Source organism: Nuphar pumila, chromosome 5 (assembly GCF_984573655.1).
Source record: "Nuphar pumila chromosome 5, dmNupPumi1.hap1.1, whole genome shotgun sequence".
In the NCBI taxonomy this organism is placed as follows: Eukaryota; Viridiplantae; Streptophyta; class Magnoliopsida; order Nymphaeales; family Nymphaeaceae; genus Nuphar; species Nuphar pumila.
The window spans coordinates 128,907,909-128,925,056 of record NC_143253.1 but is presented as its reverse complement, the minus strand read 5'-3'; the positions used below and the strand labels follow the sequence as shown (position 1 = coordinate 128,925,056).

The 17,148-nt window shown below is 39.3% G+C and overlaps 1 protein-coding gene across 1 annotated transcript in view; it reads right to left on the bottom strand.

Moving 5' to 3' along the window:
• LOC149838668 (seven transmembrane domain protein) overlaps positions 1 to 17,148 on the bottom strand; it is an 86,898-nt gene that overhangs the window by 15,217 nt on the left and 54,533 nt on the right. The window contains exon 5 of the mRNA XM_090006733.1: positions 5,715 to 5,830. Coding sequence (XP_089862859.1) covers positions 5,715 to 5,830 — 116 coding nt within the window. The remainder of the gene's footprint in view (positions 1 to 5,714; positions 5,831 to 17,148) is intronic.

The following is a 17,148-nucleotide window of genomic DNA, read 5'->3' as shown; positions in this document are numbered from 1 at the left end:
GGACCAGCCGTTGGGTCTCAAGGAGCGGGTCTGGGTCTAGAACCCCTTTACCTGGCCTACCTAGTTGCTTCTGGTTCGCGGGCGGTCCCGAACCAGACCCAACCTATTACTTTTGACCCTCAAAATAGACCCCATGTCGACCCAAACCCATATCAGACCCGAACGGAGCTCCAGTTTGGATTTGAACCGGGTCAAAACCAGACCCATAATCTTATGGATCGTGGATCGAGTTCAAGCCAAGCCTCTTATCCCCACAACTCGATCCTCGATCCAACCTATCCATATCTGGGTCCGACGAGTAGTGTAGTAGTGGGCCCGATCCACATCCCATCGGGCGAATCAACCCATCAATATACCCACCAGGCCCAGTACCCAAACCCAAACCGACCTGTCAACCCAGCCCTGACCCAGAACCCAATACAGCATCCGACCCAACACCAAACTCCTAATCCACACCCATATTATACCAACCCTACCCGCCAGGAACCCGAGAGCCACCCGAACCCTCCACCCTACCTTGGACTTCCCGTCATCCCGGTACCCCAATACCGGTCGCAGATGGTGCCCGCCCATGGGCAAGCCAGACCGAGACAATGTCAGCAGGAACCGGCGCGACCTGACCGCTGACCCCCCATCGATAGAGTTCGTCAGCACCAGCATCCAGGCGAGCAGTACCGCACAACGGACAGCGAAGCAGTATGGGACGACGACATTTTCTGGAACGAGCATCCTGCAGGAATGGTGGAGCCTCGACAACAGAGAGCACCAGAACACTCCTCCACTTACGGGGTGAAGCTGGATCTTCCGGAGTTTGCGGGGCGATTTGACGCGGAGCAGTTCTTCGACTGGTCTTATGTCGTGCAATTCTTCTTCGACTATCACACCGTCGCTGAACATCGTCGTGTCTCTCTAGCGTCTACTCGATTGAGAGGCCCAGCACAGACATGGTGGGTGGAGCTGCAACGATCGAGAGAGCGGCAGGGATTAGAGCGCGTACAGTCATGGGAGGAAATGCAAAGATTGATGCAGTCAAAATTCCTGCCTTCGGATCACGCCGAGCGAGCCTACAAGGAGTACCTGACCCTGCGTCAAGGCTCCCGAACTGTAGCAGAGTACACTGCGGAGTTCCATCGTCTTTCCCTGCGTGTGCAGATCGAGGAAACAGCCCGCCAGCAGGTCACGAGGTACATTTCGGGTCTCCGTCTTGCTATCTCTGATGATTTTAGTTGTCACAGTTGAGACATTAGATCAGGCCAGCAGTTACGTCATGAATATCGATAACAAGCTGAAAAGGAGGCAAGAATATAGGACTTCCCGTAATGAACCCACCAGTCGACCTAAGTCGGGTTTCCCAACCAGGGGAGCAAGCTCCCCTAGTGATTCAAAGCCTAGAGCAGACTTTAGCAAACCTGACCAGTCAGGCCCAACTTTCCATACCCGGTCCAAAGCCAAACCTAGTGAGTCGACCCTTCGTTGTTTTAGATGTCAGGAGTTAGGGCATGTCGCATCTAAGTGTCCCACCGTGAGCAAGAACACCCACCTTGTTGAAGGAATTGTAGAGTCCGCATCTGAGAGTGAGAGTGATAGTGACAGCAAGTCATTAGTTGAAGACGAGGATGAGAGGGAAGTTATAGAGTTCGACGGTAACGTCGAAAGTTTGTTGTCCATCCGTCATGTGTTGACCACACCCCGAGAATCGGCCCCATCGAAATGGTTAAGGAATAACATGTTTAGGACCCGGTGCAACTGTGAGGGTCACGCTTGTGATGTTATCATTGACACCGGAGCATGCGAGAACATGATGTCTGAGAGTGTGGTTTCTACCTTGAAACTCAACACCGAGAAGTTGTCCCAACCCTATAAGATGGCCTGGTTCAAGAAAGGAAACGAGGTTCCCATCACTCAGCGATGCCTAGTCCGGTTTTCCATGGGGGAACACTACCACAATGAGGTGTGGTGTGATGTAGCCCCTATGCACGCGTGTCACATCCTTTTGGGACGTCCCTGGCAGTTTGATCGCCAGACAACTCACGATGGCCGCAAGAACACATACTCTTTTATCTTTAATGGTCATAAGATAGTCCTACCTATCAAGGAGACCGGCTTTCCCACCGTGGACAAACCTGAGCGAGTCCCCAGACTAGCAGGCCTCTCGTACCGGCTTTTCTTGAACCATTGTCAGGAAGATGGCTATTGTTATGCCCTAGTGGCAAAGCCCGTGATGAGTTCGTCAGTGTCCATTCCCACGGACGTTGCCCCTCTTCTAGAGGAGTTCCGCGACATTATGTCGGATGACCTACCTGATGGATTACCTTCGACGAGGGTAGTCCAGCATGCCATTGACTTTGTGTCAGGGTCGAGTCTACCCAACCTTCCCGCATATCGCATGAACCCCTCCCAGCATACCGAGTTATTAAGACAGGTTCAGGAATTACTGCAAAAGGGTTTCATTCGCGAGAGTGTTAGCCCTTGTGCAGTACCCGCCTTACTCACTCCTAAGAAAGATGGGTCCATGCGCATGTGTGTTGATAGTCGCGCGATCAATCGCATCACGGTCAAATACCGTTTTCCCATTCCCCGTTTGGACGATATGTTTGATATGTTATCTGGTGCCTCCATTTTCTCTAAAATAGATTTAAAAAGCGGGTATCACCAGATTCGTATACGGGAAGGGGATGAGTGGAAAACGGCATTCAAGACACGTGATAGGTTGTACGAGTGGTTAGTCATGCCATTTGGATTATCTAATACCCCAAGTACCTTCATGAACATGATGACCCAAGTCTTGCGTCCGTGTATTGGAAAGTTTGTTGTTGTCTACTTTGACGATATTTTGATTTATAGTTCGTCATTGTCCGATCATTTGAGTCACCTACGTCAAGTCTTAGAAATTTTGAGGAAGGAAAAATTGTATGCCAATGCAAAAAAGTGTGAGTTTATGACGTCCAGTGTCGTATTCTTAGGTTTTATTGTGTCATCCGATGGAGTCAAGGCCGACCCCGCAAAAGTCCGCGCGATTGTCGATTAGCCTACCCCAAAGACTATAGGAGAGATCCGTAGCTTCCACGGGTTAGCCACTTTTTACCGACGTTTCGTGAGAAATTTTAGCACCCTCATGGCCCCCATCACGGAGTGCCTAAAGGGTACTAGCTTTCATTGGACGCCCGCGGCTGGAAAAGCCTTTACGATCATCAAAGAAAAAATGACCAGTGCTCCTGTCTTATCCCTCCCTGATTTTAGTGCAGTCTTTGAGGTTGAGTGTGATGCCTCCAAAGTGGGAATTGGCGCAGTCTTGAGTCAGAATCGTAGACCCGTTGCCTTCTTTAGTGAGAAGTTGACTCAGGCCAGGTGTCAGTACTCCACTTACGATGTGGAGTTTTATGCTGTGGTACAAGCCCTTCGTTACTGGAGACATTATCTCATTTATAAGGAATTTGTCTTGTACACGGACCATGAGGCATTAAAATATCTGAATAGTCAAAAGAAGTTGAGTGCTCGTCATGCCAAGTGGGTCAGTTTCTTGCAAGAGTACACCTTTTCGATTCGCCATCAATCGGGTACCCTGAACAAGGTAGCTGACGCTCTTAGTAGGAAGAACAATTTTCTGATGACTATGTCAGTGCAGGTCATTGGTTTCGAACAGTGCAAAGAATTGTACCCCACGGACCCTGATTTTCACCAAGTCTGGGAAGAGTGCATCTCTTCAGATCGCACCCTCGACCTCCGTTTTTGTATTCATAATGGTTACCTCTTCCGTGGGAACAAATTATGTGTGCATGATTTCTCCCTTAGGCTTCAATTGATTTCTGAATTACATGAAGGAGGGTTAGCAGGGCATTTCGGGCACGATAAGACGTTCGCTCTGTTAGATGAACGATACTTTTGGTCCAAAATGCGCAAAGATGTTGTCAAGTTCATCCAAGGGTGCCATGTGTGTCAAGTATCCAAGGGTCATCGCCAGAATAGTGGTTTGTATACTCCGTTACCCATTCCTGAACGGTCGTGGGAGCACATATCCATGGATTTTATCGTGGGCCTCCCCAGAACGCCATGCCGTTTTGATTCAATTTTAGTCGTTGTTGACCGATTCTCCAAAATGGCTATCTTTGTCCCGTGTAAGCGAACCACCGATGCCTCTTTAGTAGCGTCCTATTATTTCAAGGACGTTGCCCGCTTCCATGGTCTACCCCACACAATCACTTCTGATCGTGACACGCGTTTTATGAGTCATTTTTGGAAATCGTTATGGGCCCTGTTGAAGACTAAGTTTCAGTTCAGTAGTGCGTATCACCCCCAGACCGATGGCCAAACCGAAGTCGTGAACCGCACCTTAGGAAATTTGTTACGGAGCCTAGTAGGGGAAAATGTCAAAACTTGGGACCTCGTATTGCCCCAAGCCGAGTTTGCATATAACAATTCCATTAACCGTTCTACTGGTAAATCTTTGTTCCAAGTGGTGTATGGTCGGTCACCCACCCATGTCGTTGACCTAGCCCCTCTGTCAGATCTTCCAGCTCCAGCTCTGGATGCTTTTGATGCCGTCGAATATATGTGTGACATTCACAGACAAGTCTGTGCCAAACTTGTTGAAAGCTACGAGGCCTACAAAGCTTTCGTAGATCAGGGTCGTCGTGATGTCCAGTTTCAGGTCGGTCAACTCGTCTGGGTGTATCTGCGTCCAGAGCGTTTTCCTGTAGGCACCTATAGCAAATTAAGTCCTAAGAAGTATGGCCCTTTTAGGATCCTTCGGCGATTGGGTTTGAATGCCTACCTCCTTGAGCTGCCCGATGATTGGCATATTTTCCCTATTTTCAACGTGGTTGATCTATATGCTTACTGTGGCAACAACAAGTCGTCAGAGCAGACTTCTTCCCAACCAGGGGAGAATGATGCAGGGCAGGACCCGATTGGGCCCATCGTGCCACCCGATCCGCCACAAAGGGCAGATGACCGGCTTCACGTGTATGACCCCCTTGCAGGTACGGAGCCGCGACGCAGGGAGGTACCCCTGCGCACCTACTCCAAGCGTGGTGGAGTTCGCACGTCACAGAACCAGCAGCAGATGGAAACTGACCCGGATCGCGGTTCGGATCCAAGTCTGGACCCGCGACCCGGGTCCAGTAAATAGCCTTTAAAAGGCCCACTCCTAGGGTTGCGTAGGGGAGATTGTTTTGAAAAGCTTCAGCCGTCATTTCTTTTTGGTTCTTTTGCTTATTTTTTTTGTTACCTGCATTATGTTTCTTCATTCCTTTACTATTGGTTGTTTTCCCATTGATTATTGAAACTTATTGAGAATAATAAAGAGTTTGGGCCACACTGATTCACGGTGGGCTTCTGTTTTCACTCCTCCGACGTGGACTGCATCAAGAACTTATCAAAGTTTGTTCCAAGTTTATCCAAAAAATAAGATTTTACTCTATCACAAGTTGTGATTGTCAATAGCTTGTGGATCTATAAAATACACTGGTAAGGCACCAACTTCTCAAGGCCTAAACTTAAACTTGAAATGCACCAGGGGTCAAGGCTTATACCTCCATCCCATATCCAGACTGTCAATGAAGTTATTGATTGGTTGACATAAGATGAGTGGCAGCACTCTTGGACAAGCCTCTTTATTGGTTGTAATATGTTTTTCAAAAAAACACTAATGCACTCATATCATTGCAACGAGCTTATTTAATATAAGATATCAGTATTTGAGAGAGATATCAAACCAGATTTGCATTTGCTTCAAGTCCTTGCAGAAGGTAATCCCATGTGAACTCTAATCCCCTAGCTCCAACCCAGAGAGGAGCTAGTCTGTGTAAAATAGAATCTGCAAATGCCCAACCTGCAACAAAGAAGAATAAACTCTCAGTCAGCAAAAAAAAGTAACAGTAAATTCATTTTAAAATTGGAGAAAACAGATGTAACTCATAAAGGTCTTATAGGCTCTATTGCACATGTATAACGTATAATTAGCTTGAGTAGGGCCGTAGACTAATTGTTGGTTTAAGAACCATGCCTTGACGTCAGAAACTGTGGATATATTCAGAGTTTTGATTTTGTAGAAAACCTTGATCTCCCCAATAACTTTATTTTGACAAGAGTAAAATGTAAAAGTTTTATGGGATCAAAATAAAGATTAATGTGAGCATCAGTCATCAAACAGATCTGATATTCCTCTTTAAATTTTCAGTCTGCCATTTATAAAATGATTTGGATGAAAAGTTGTCCCAATAGCGACTTTAAGGATATGTTCTGGATGAAAGTGAAAATTTCATTTGTCTTTAGCGATTGGAATCATGTTCACTGGATACTGTTGGAATTCTGCAGAACACATGTTACATCTACACACGCATATGCATGTATATATGTGTATATGAGGATAATAGCATAGGAAATACAGAACACATTACAATATCAAACATATATAAAAGTATGTGACATATACATGTAATCTATAGTAGAGTTTCCAGTCGAGGAAGCAGGAGCGGGAAGCGCGGGACGACTTAGAAGAGAGGCACTTACAAAATTTTAGGAAGCGGGAAGCGCGTGGCACAACTTAGAAGCCAACCAAGAATTGTCTCGGAAGTTAGAAGAGAAGCGAACTGGAAGCGAGGGGGAAGCAAAAAAAGAGAAAAGAAAAAAAAATGAAAACACAAAAAAAAGAAGAAAAACCGTGGGAGAAGCGAGCTTCCCCTAAATGGGAAGTGCGCTTCCCAATTTTTTTTTACGCTTCTCAGCACATTTCAGAAACACCACGTTTCGTGCTTCCAAAATGCGCTTTGGGAAAACACACTTCCCCATGTCCTATGGCGCTTCCGGTAACCCTGATCTATAGTATAGGTGTACATCACAACACCCAACACCCGGAAGTGCCTGAAGAACCTATTTTATGTAGTGTAAAACTGATCTACTTTAGTAACTCAAAGTATTTTGAAGGAAAGTAATTCCTTGTCCGTGTAGTGAGTTTTGATAAATAAGTCGTGACAATTGGATGCCAACTGTGAAGTTAAAAAGTTTATCCCTAAAGACTGGCTTTTTTGGTAAACTCCACATGTAGCTCAAAATTTGTACAAGTGGCAACATGGCCACTAGAACTTCTTTCCATTCCAATCTGGGTCACCAATCACAACTCACCCTATCCCTGACTCTATTTGAGAAAAAATTTAATGGCCTCACATATATAAAAGAAAGTCATTGCACTACTGCCAATAAAATCACATGTACAAAACATATTTGTATCAAAAAACATGATTGTATAAAAAAAGTTTGATGATGCAGATCCACTTCTACTAAACCTCCCATTATTTTAGCAAGAAACTTGGTTGTTTAGTCATCACTCATCATGTTTTGCTGCCGATCTATTATAGCAGTCGTTCACAATAAGAGCAAGCAATTACAATTAACTACTTGCATTTGGAAAATCACAGAAAAATGTAGTCCCACTATAAAATATCAGGGTCCTTGGAAACATGGACATTAAAATTTCCCGAAATCCAAGCCTTGACTCATTGTCAGCAGAGATATTATCCACAATTTGTATCAACACTACATGCTTCCTAACCCTCCACATCATGAATATCTCTGTGACATAAGTACGGGGTATAGATACAGGCTCAGGTTCAATGGTATGATGATATATATATATATATATATATATATATATATATATATATATATATATATATATATATATATATTGGTAATGATAGGGTGCTCCCAGAGTACCTATTCCCACCTAATAGAAGTTTTAGATTGTCAAATTTCTTAAACTTTTTTAGTTGATCAGACCTTATAGATATGATCTATAAGCAGTATTTACTAGAAAACAAGTTTTGGATCATGTGATTATAGCATATATTTATGTTTTTGTACCTTTAAAAATCAACGACTCACAATATATCAGAATTTCATAACTTAAAAAATCCTACTTTTATGTCCAAAAAACATGATCCAAAGCATGATTCCTATCAAATAAACTATGCTGAGTACATCCATAAAGTTTAATTGAGAAGATACAACCTACAACAATGATTTCTAGAATGTGAGAGTAGGTACTCCCGGAGCTCCGTACACACACTAAAATATGTCTACCGGAGTATAAACCAAGATTTTCATAGGTCTTTTGTTGTTTTTTAAAATCTCCCCGTATGGATGTGATATAATATATATGTAATAAAATATGTGAAAATACGAAACAAGGGCTTCCAAGATCACATACACAAGTCCAACTAAGGGGCAATACAAGAGCATAAAGTCACTACATAACTATGTCACAGGGATTCGGCTAACCAGGTGCCGCACCCGCATCGACGCGATGCGACGTGGGTGCGTGTGCGGGTGCGGTACCCAGTGCAGTCAACCCGACCCTGGTCAATGCACTCAGGGTCATTCGTCTAAATTTTAGACTTAAAAATAAAAAATTGCCCGATGAAATGGGCTTGAGCCGAAGGATTAGGGCACAACTGTTTTGCCCTCTTTCATGTCTTCCGAGTTCCGACGCTGCTAAGCTGCGACACCCCGATGCCGACGACGCCTGCTACTGTCCGGCGAGCGCGAACTCAGCCTCCATCTCCAAGGTATGTTACTCTCTCTCTCTCTCTCTCTCTCTCTCTCTCTCTCTCTCTCTCTCTCTCTCTCTCTCTCTCGTCTCGTCTCGTCTCGTCTCAATCTCTTGGCTACCTCTCTCTCTATTTTTTTCTCCATTTTTATACTGTGTGCCTCTCTCTCTATAGTCAATCTTTTTTCCTTTACTGTGTGCCTCAGTCTCTCTCAATCTCAGCTAAACAAGCCAATTTAAAAAAAAATACCCATTTTAGGAAAAATTCATTAGTGTTATTGTTGTTAACTGTTAAAACTTAAAAATTATATATATATATATATATAATTTTTTTTATTTTTTCCTCCTGCACCCAAGTTTTTTTAAAGTGCCGCATCCCCGCACCCGCACCCATGTGACATAGCTACACACGCATTCAAGACAACAAAAAAGTTAAGAGGAATACAAGAACATAAAAAATATATATTATTGAGCATGAATGCTTAAGAGAAGCATTCAAGAACAAGATGGGGGTTCACCCCTATTTATACACAAGAGATAGTCTCAAATAGAGTTGTTGAACTATTCCAACAATTATAAATATAGTCGTTGGACTGTTCTAACAGCTCTATTGACTAGTCAACTCTACGTTGACTAGTCCAAAAAGAACCTAACAGCTCTATTTGGTTTTTGACCAAATAGTCCCTAACAGAAAAGGACAAAAAGAACAAAATAAAGTAAAGATACTAATGTACCCCTAATGGGCATAGCCTATTACAAAAACTGAAATAACCAAAATACCTCTAATGGGTATTTACCTATTACATCATTTATATATATATATATATATATATATATATATATATGACTTACACTCCCCCTCAAACTTACGGTGTGATATACCGAAAGTTTGGTAAGTTTGGAAATACAAAAAAGAATCAATGGGAAGGATCCAAGTCTTCAATGAAAATCTTCATCTATATAACATATCAGAGAAATTTGCAAATACAAGTCTTCAAATGTCTTCATTAGTGATCATCCCCAAATGCCTTCATCGGCTATCTTCATCTTCATGACGCATCGAAGATATTCATTTCTCAATCCATCGCATCTTTAAGAACTTGTATAGAGAATAAAACAAAGGTCCCGACTACACAAAAGAAGGTATTTTAACCAAATAGTTATGAAGTTTCAAAACAAATATATATATTTTGCACAAGAATAACACTCAAGTAAAACTTTTCAAACAAAATAGCAATAATTTTTAGACAATCATTAAGAAAGACAAGAGAAGGATACCTCAAAGAGAATTTTTTATGAAATCAATTTTAGACAATCATAAACCCAAAATCAACATGTTTTTTAAGAAAACATAAATATTGATAATAAAGAAATTTAATCACTAAAAAACATATAAATTATCAAGAAGAGATAAATAATCATGTATTAATAATATCTCAAATTTTTAGAAAAACACTTTAAATAAAACAAATCATCAATTTATACTAAAAACAACATGCAAATAAAGTAAAAAAAAACTCTCAAGAAAAAAGGAGTTAATTAAATTTATGCATACAACAATGTGAACAAGATAACCGGGACACGACACTTAGGGTGTTGTACCTGTGTCAACACGGGTAGGAATACCTAAACACGGCATTTGTTGTGTCCTATATTATATTATATTATATTATATTATATTATATTATATTATATTATATTATATTATATTATACATTTTAGATATATAATATATTTTAGATATATAATATATATTTTAAATATATAATATATATTTTAGATATATAATATATACTTTTGAGTATATATTTAGCCGCAAAAAGGATAGACATAGGATAAATCCTAGAATTAAGTGGTGGGCACTGAAAGGAGCTAAACAAGGAATGTTTGTAGAGCAGGTAGTTAAGGAAGCTGATTGGTATCTCGAGGAGGATTCAGAATCAATGTGCAATAAGATAGCGGGTGACATGATAAAGGTAGCTAAGGAGGTATTGGGTGAGTCTAAAGGCAGTGCACCGCTAAATAAGGATGCATCATGGTGGAACGAGGATGTCAAATTAGCTATTAAGCTTAAAAGAGAGTGTTATAGAAATCTAAGTAAGAGTCGTGATAATGAGAATTTGGAAAAGTATATGATAGTAAAGAAGGAAGCTAAAAAAGTAGTTCGACACGCGAGGGATAAGGTATATAAGGAGGTTTATGACAAGTTGGATATCAAAGAGGGCGAAAAGGATATTTATAGGCTTGCAAAGATAAGAGATAGGAAATCGAGGGATCTGGGTATGGTTAGATGTATCAAAGATGAAACGCAAAGGGTTTTAGTCAAAGATTAGGAGATTAAGGAGAGATGGAAAGATTATTTTGATAAGCTATTTAATGAAAGTCATGCTCAGGATCTTGGAAACTTCTCCATTCCTTTTTATGAGATGAATCGTGACTTCATGCGCAAGATTCAAAAGAAAGAAATTGCAGAGGCTTTGAAGAAAATGAAATCAAGAAGGGCAGTTGGCACGGATGTTATACCTATCGAGGCTTGGAAATCCTTGGGAGAAAAAGTTTTAGAATGGTTGACAAATCTTTTTAACAAGATTTAGCGGACAAATAAGATGCCTAATGAGTGGAGGAGGAGTACTTTGGTGCCTCTATATAAGAATAAGGGTGATATACAAGATTGCACAAACTATCGTGGTATAAAACTCATGAGTCATACTATGAAACTTTGGGAGAGGATGATTGAGTCTAGGTTGAGGAAGGTTGTCATGATATCGGAGAATCAATTTAGTTTTATGCCTGGAAGATCAACTATGAAAGCTATACATCTTCTTAGACAACTTATTGAGAGAAATAGAGAGAGAAACAAAGATTTGCATATGGTTTTTATTGATTTGGAGAAGGCATACGATAGAGTACCTAGGGACGGTCTCTGGTGGGCAATGATGAAGAAAGGTGTTTCTCTCAAGTACATTAGTATAATTAAACATATGTATGAAGGAGTAGTAACCAATGTCCGCACTTGTGGAGCGGTGACAACCAATTTTCCTATAACGGTTGAGTTACATCAAGGATCTGCTTTAAACCCTTTCCTATTTGCTATAGTGTTAGATGAGCTTACGAGAGCAATTCAAGAAAATGTGCCATGGTGTATATTGTTTGCTGATGATATTGTTTTGATTGATGAGTCTAGAGCTGGGGTTAATGCTAAGTTAGAATTATGGAGACAGACATTGGAAGCAAGAGGTTTTAAGTTGAGTAAGAGTAAGACAAAATACATGGAATATCGGTTTAGTAAGCAACGAAGTAGTGATGGGAGTGTAGTGAAGCTTGGTGAGCAAGAAATACCGGTGGATGATTGTTTCAAATATTTGGGATATATCATTCAAAAGTATGGAGAAATTGATAGAGATGTAAATCATAGGATAAAGGTTGGGTGGATGAAATGGAAAAGTGCAACTGGAGTGTTGTGCGATCGTAGAATGTCATTGCGGTTGAAGGGAAAGTTTTATAGGACGACTATTAGGCCCCCTTTACTATATGGTACGGAATGTTGGGATGTCAAGAGACATCATATTCAAAAAATGAGTGTAGGTGAGATGCGTATGCTTAGATGGATGTGTGGAAATACAATAAAAGATAAGATTCAGAACGAGGAGATACGTAAGAAGGCAGGCGTTGCACCCATTGAAAATAAGATGAAAGAGAATCGTTTACAGTGGTCTGAACATATTCGGCGAAGGCCTAATGATGCTGCAGTTAGAAGGATGGAGAAATGAGAAAATATATTAGTTAAAAGAGGTCGGGGTAGGCCTAGGAAGACATGGATGGAGATGATAGGAAAGGATATGAATGCTTTGAACCTCACCGAGGATATGGCATTGGATAGAAATGATTGGAGGAGAAGGATTCATGTGGAAGACCCAGAATGATTTTCTTTTTTTGTTCATATCGCCGACCCCAATTATTTTGGGATGAAGGCGTAGTTGTTGTTGTTGTATTATATTTAGCCCTGTACCCACATTTTTTGGAATTGTGTGTCGTACCCTCCATACCCATACCTGCACCCATACCCAAGTGATATAGATGGATACTCATAAAGAGATCAAAATTCATGTATATGCAATAATCTTAATAACTTGAAGCTACATATCCTATACAAAAGCTATGAAAAATCACATAAGATATGTATAAGAACATATTTAAGCATATATGCAAGTAATAGATTAATCTAATATAAGATATATATGAAAAGTAACATATGATAAGTGGCATAGTTATCCACAAGGGATGATCACAAGGGCCATAAAAGGACCAACAATAACATAACTATTTTTAATAGTTTTAAAAACATTCATAAAAGTGAATAACTCCCATAAGAAGAATTCATGCTCAATACCTTATGCATAAGGATCATATATCAATATAAAAAATATATTTATTCAAATTTCAAAAATAACAAAGTATCCATGATCACTAAGATCCTAATCACATAAATTTTTTTTAATATTTCATAAAATATTTTATGTGAATTTCACATAATAATACATCAAAGCAAAATCTCTTAAAACATACTTGTAAATGACACACCAAACCATTTCAAAATACATTTTTTTTAATTATTTTAATGTATTTAATAATTTTTAAAAAACAAAAAAAAAATCAATATAACAATAAATGTGAACATGATTTGACATTTATAACCATGAAGTGTTCAAATAAAGCATTTAAATGCCAACAACACATGCTTAAGAATACTATATCATATACATACATATAAAACAAGTTAAAAAATCTAAGATTCAAACTAGATCTCATAAAAGCATACACATATATCATTTCACACGATCAAACAAATTTTATAAACCTTATAAAACATTTAATAAGAATAAATCCAACAATAATTTTGAAAAACATTCATAGATTTTAGTTTTTAAAAAAAAATAACCAAAAACTTTTCAAAGATAAGAAAAATGAGTGTTTTCTCATGCATAATGCATGAGATAGATAACTCAACACTAAAGATTTAAGATACATACCGGGTCAAAATTTTTCTTAAATCCAAGCCACACAATGATCACGAACTTGAACCAAAGAATCTCAAGACCCAAACGGCAAAATGCCAAGAAAGATTTTTTGGCACTGATACTATGTAATGAAATATGCGGAAATACAAAACAAGGGTCTCTAAGGGCTTATAATATCATAAACACAAAGTGCACATGCACATACACAAGTCCAACTAAGGGATAATACAAGAGCACAAAGGCACTACTACACAAGCACTAAGTGCATTCAAGACAACATAAAATTTAAAAAAAAAATACAACATAAAAAATATATATTTTATTGAGCGTGAATGCTTAAGAGAAGCATTAAAGAACAAGAGGGTGGTTCACCAGAGTTGTCAGTCGGAAAAGCAAGAGCAGGAAGCGGGAAGCGGAAATGGGAAGTGGAAGCGGGAAGCGAGACACTTCCAAAATTTTAGGCAGTGAGAAGCGCAAGACAACTTAGAAGCGAACCAGGAATCATCTCGAAAGCGACGTAGGAAGCGAGGGGGAAGTGAGAAAAGAGAAAAAAGAAAGAAAAATAAAAATAAAAACGCAAAAGAAATGAAAAAAGAAGGGAAAGTGAGCTTCTCCTAAATGGGATGCGTGCTTCCTAATTTTTTGTCGCTTCTCAGCACGTTTCAGAAGTGCCACGTTTCGCGCTTCCAAAACGTGATTCGGGTAATCGTGTTTCCCCACGCCCTATGGCGGTTCCGGTAACCCTAGGTCTAACAGCTATAAATATAGTTGTTGGACTTCCAACAACTCTATTGACTAGTCAACTCTATATTGACTAGTTCAAAAAGAACCCACAGGCTCTATTTGGTTTTTGACCAAATAGTCCTTATAAAAATAAAAAATGACAAAAAAAACAAAATAAAGCAAAAGTACTAATGTTCCCCTTGTTAAAATGTAAACTGTAATATATATATATATATATATTATTTAATATTATTATATTTTCTTTTATTATTTTCTTTTTCTATTTTTGTTTATTTTCTTTTTTAGCATCTAGTTCAATAGAAACTAGATATTTGATCCAGTAAAGTTCCTGTTGGAACTTGACTGTGCAAATAGTTGTTGGACTGTAGTCCAACAGCTATAATAAATGCTGTTGGATTATAGTCCAACAGATATAATAATAAATGCTGTTGGACTGTAGTCCAACAGCTATATTAAGAGACGTTGGACTTCCAACGTCTCTTTTGGAGAGCTCAAAATGAGCTCTCCTCTCTCTTCCACTTTTTTGTATACACAGGGGTGAACCCCTTCAATGTAAACTACTATGCTTCTTAAGCATTTTGTTCATGAATAAAGTATTATTTATTTTTCAAGTGTTCTTTCTTTTATACCCTTTCAAGGGTCATGCTTGTAGTGTCTCCAATAGACACTTGTTTGTGAGTTATTTGTGCATTTGTTGAAGACCACCATTTCATTACATGGTATCAAAGCTACGAAATCCTTAGATCTTTAAGAGCTTCCGCCTCAATTTCCGTGCCACATTTACAAAAGGTGTTTTATCACCTTGTTCTTGGCTCAAGAAGATTTGTTTCAAGAAGGGCGAACTTGTGCTACAAAAAATTTTGGTTTTGTATCCTCTCTTATTCCTTTGTCTACTCTTTTTCTTTTCTTTTTATTTTTCTCTCTCTCTCCTCCTATTTATTCCTCTCTTACCCTTGTAAAAGATGGATGACAATGATAAGATCACCATCATTCCTATGAAGCTAAATGATACTAACTATGTAATGTGGGCTTCGATTATGAAGCACCACATTTGGGGAAAAGGTTTATGGGGTATAGTGGATGGTTCCGATTTGGAACCTAAACTATCTCCTACCAAGAAAGAGGGTGATAAAGAGGTTCCTCTAACGGAAGAAGAGAAGAGTAAGACGTTAGCCACTTATGAAAAAAATGGAAAGAATGGAGGATAGGGCATGCAAAAATTATATCATGGCTCATCAATAGCATAGACATTAAAAAATGCTCTAGTCTAGCTAAGTTTGAGCATGCCGATAAAGCTTGGGAATACCTCAAAAACATGTATTCCCTTAAAGATATTGCACATGTATGCAATTTACAAGATAAAGTTCGGACAATGACTCAAAAAGATAAAACTATTCGAGAATATTATAATGAGTTGTCCGAACTTTGGGAAGAGTTGGCTCTTCTTGAGCCCAAATGGCATTGTGCCGAAGACATCGAGCTTCGCCAAAAGCAACTCGATATGGAACATTTCTATCAATTTGTGAATGGTCTAAGGCCGGAGTTTGAATCCACCAAATCGGCCCTTTTACATCGTGGAAAAATTCCTTCTATTGTTGATACTCTAGAAGAGCGCACTATGGAGGAAAATAGACTTAGAAAAAGTACTCCAAAAGTTAATGATGACTCCGTTTTAGTTGTATCTAGACCGGGGAATCATACTCGTACTTACAAGCCGTATCATTTTGGAAGGCAAAACGGCGACTTTGATAAAAGAAAAGTTATTTGTCATCATTGTCATGAACCGGGGCACTATAGGCCTCAATGTCCAAAGTTAAAAAGAAGAAAAGAAAAAAGAGTTGCATATGTTGAATCTGAGTCAAAAGATCAAAATGCACCTGTGTCTATGGCTCAACTGATGGAAATCCTTCAACCTCTTCTCAAAGAGGTATCCTCCTCAACCGAAGCTTCAACTGGAGCGGCAGTTGCATCTTTCTCCGGTTCAGGTAACTTTCCTTGGCTTTTAGATTCTGGTGCTTCTTTTCATATGACCCCAAATGTTAATAGTCTATCCGAATGTCTTAAAAATAACTCAAGTGTGTCAAAGGTTTTTACAGCCGATGGCACATCTCTTGAAGTAAAAGGAATAGGATGTTTTGAAAATCTTCAAAAATCCAAAAGATTTTTTATTCCAGAAGTTACATATATCCCTAAACTTAATTTGAATCTCTTATCTGTCTTGCAAATATCTGATTATGGATGTAATATATCCTTCTCTTCTCATGGTTGTTGGGTACAGGATCGCCAGTCAGGGAAGCTGATTGGGGAAGGCCATAGAGAAGGAGGACTTTATTACATGGGCTTTTTGGAATTACCCAAGAATGCATTTTGTTATAATATTCAGAAATTAGAATTGGATTTATGGCACAAAAGGCTTGGCCATCCTCATATGTCTAAAATTCAATATTTTCCAAGTTTGGAAAAATTTTGTAATTCTGAAAATTTTTCTTGTAAAGACTGCATTCTTGGCAAAATGAAAAGGTTACCATTTCTTAGAACTTTTGTTTCCTCACGACCACTTGAGTTAATACATTCGGATGTTTGGGGCCCCGCACCAGTTATTTCCAAAGGTGGTTATACATATTATGTCATTTTTGTTGATGACTTTTCTAGACATACTTGGATTTATTTTCTTAAACATAAATCTGATGTCTTTGCTAACTTCCAAATATTTCATAAAATGGTTAAAAATAAGTTTCAAAATGATATTTCTGTTTTTCGCACTGATTCAGGGGGAGAATTTATGTCCAACGAATTCAAAGAAATTTACATGGTATTACACATCAAAGATCATGTCCACAC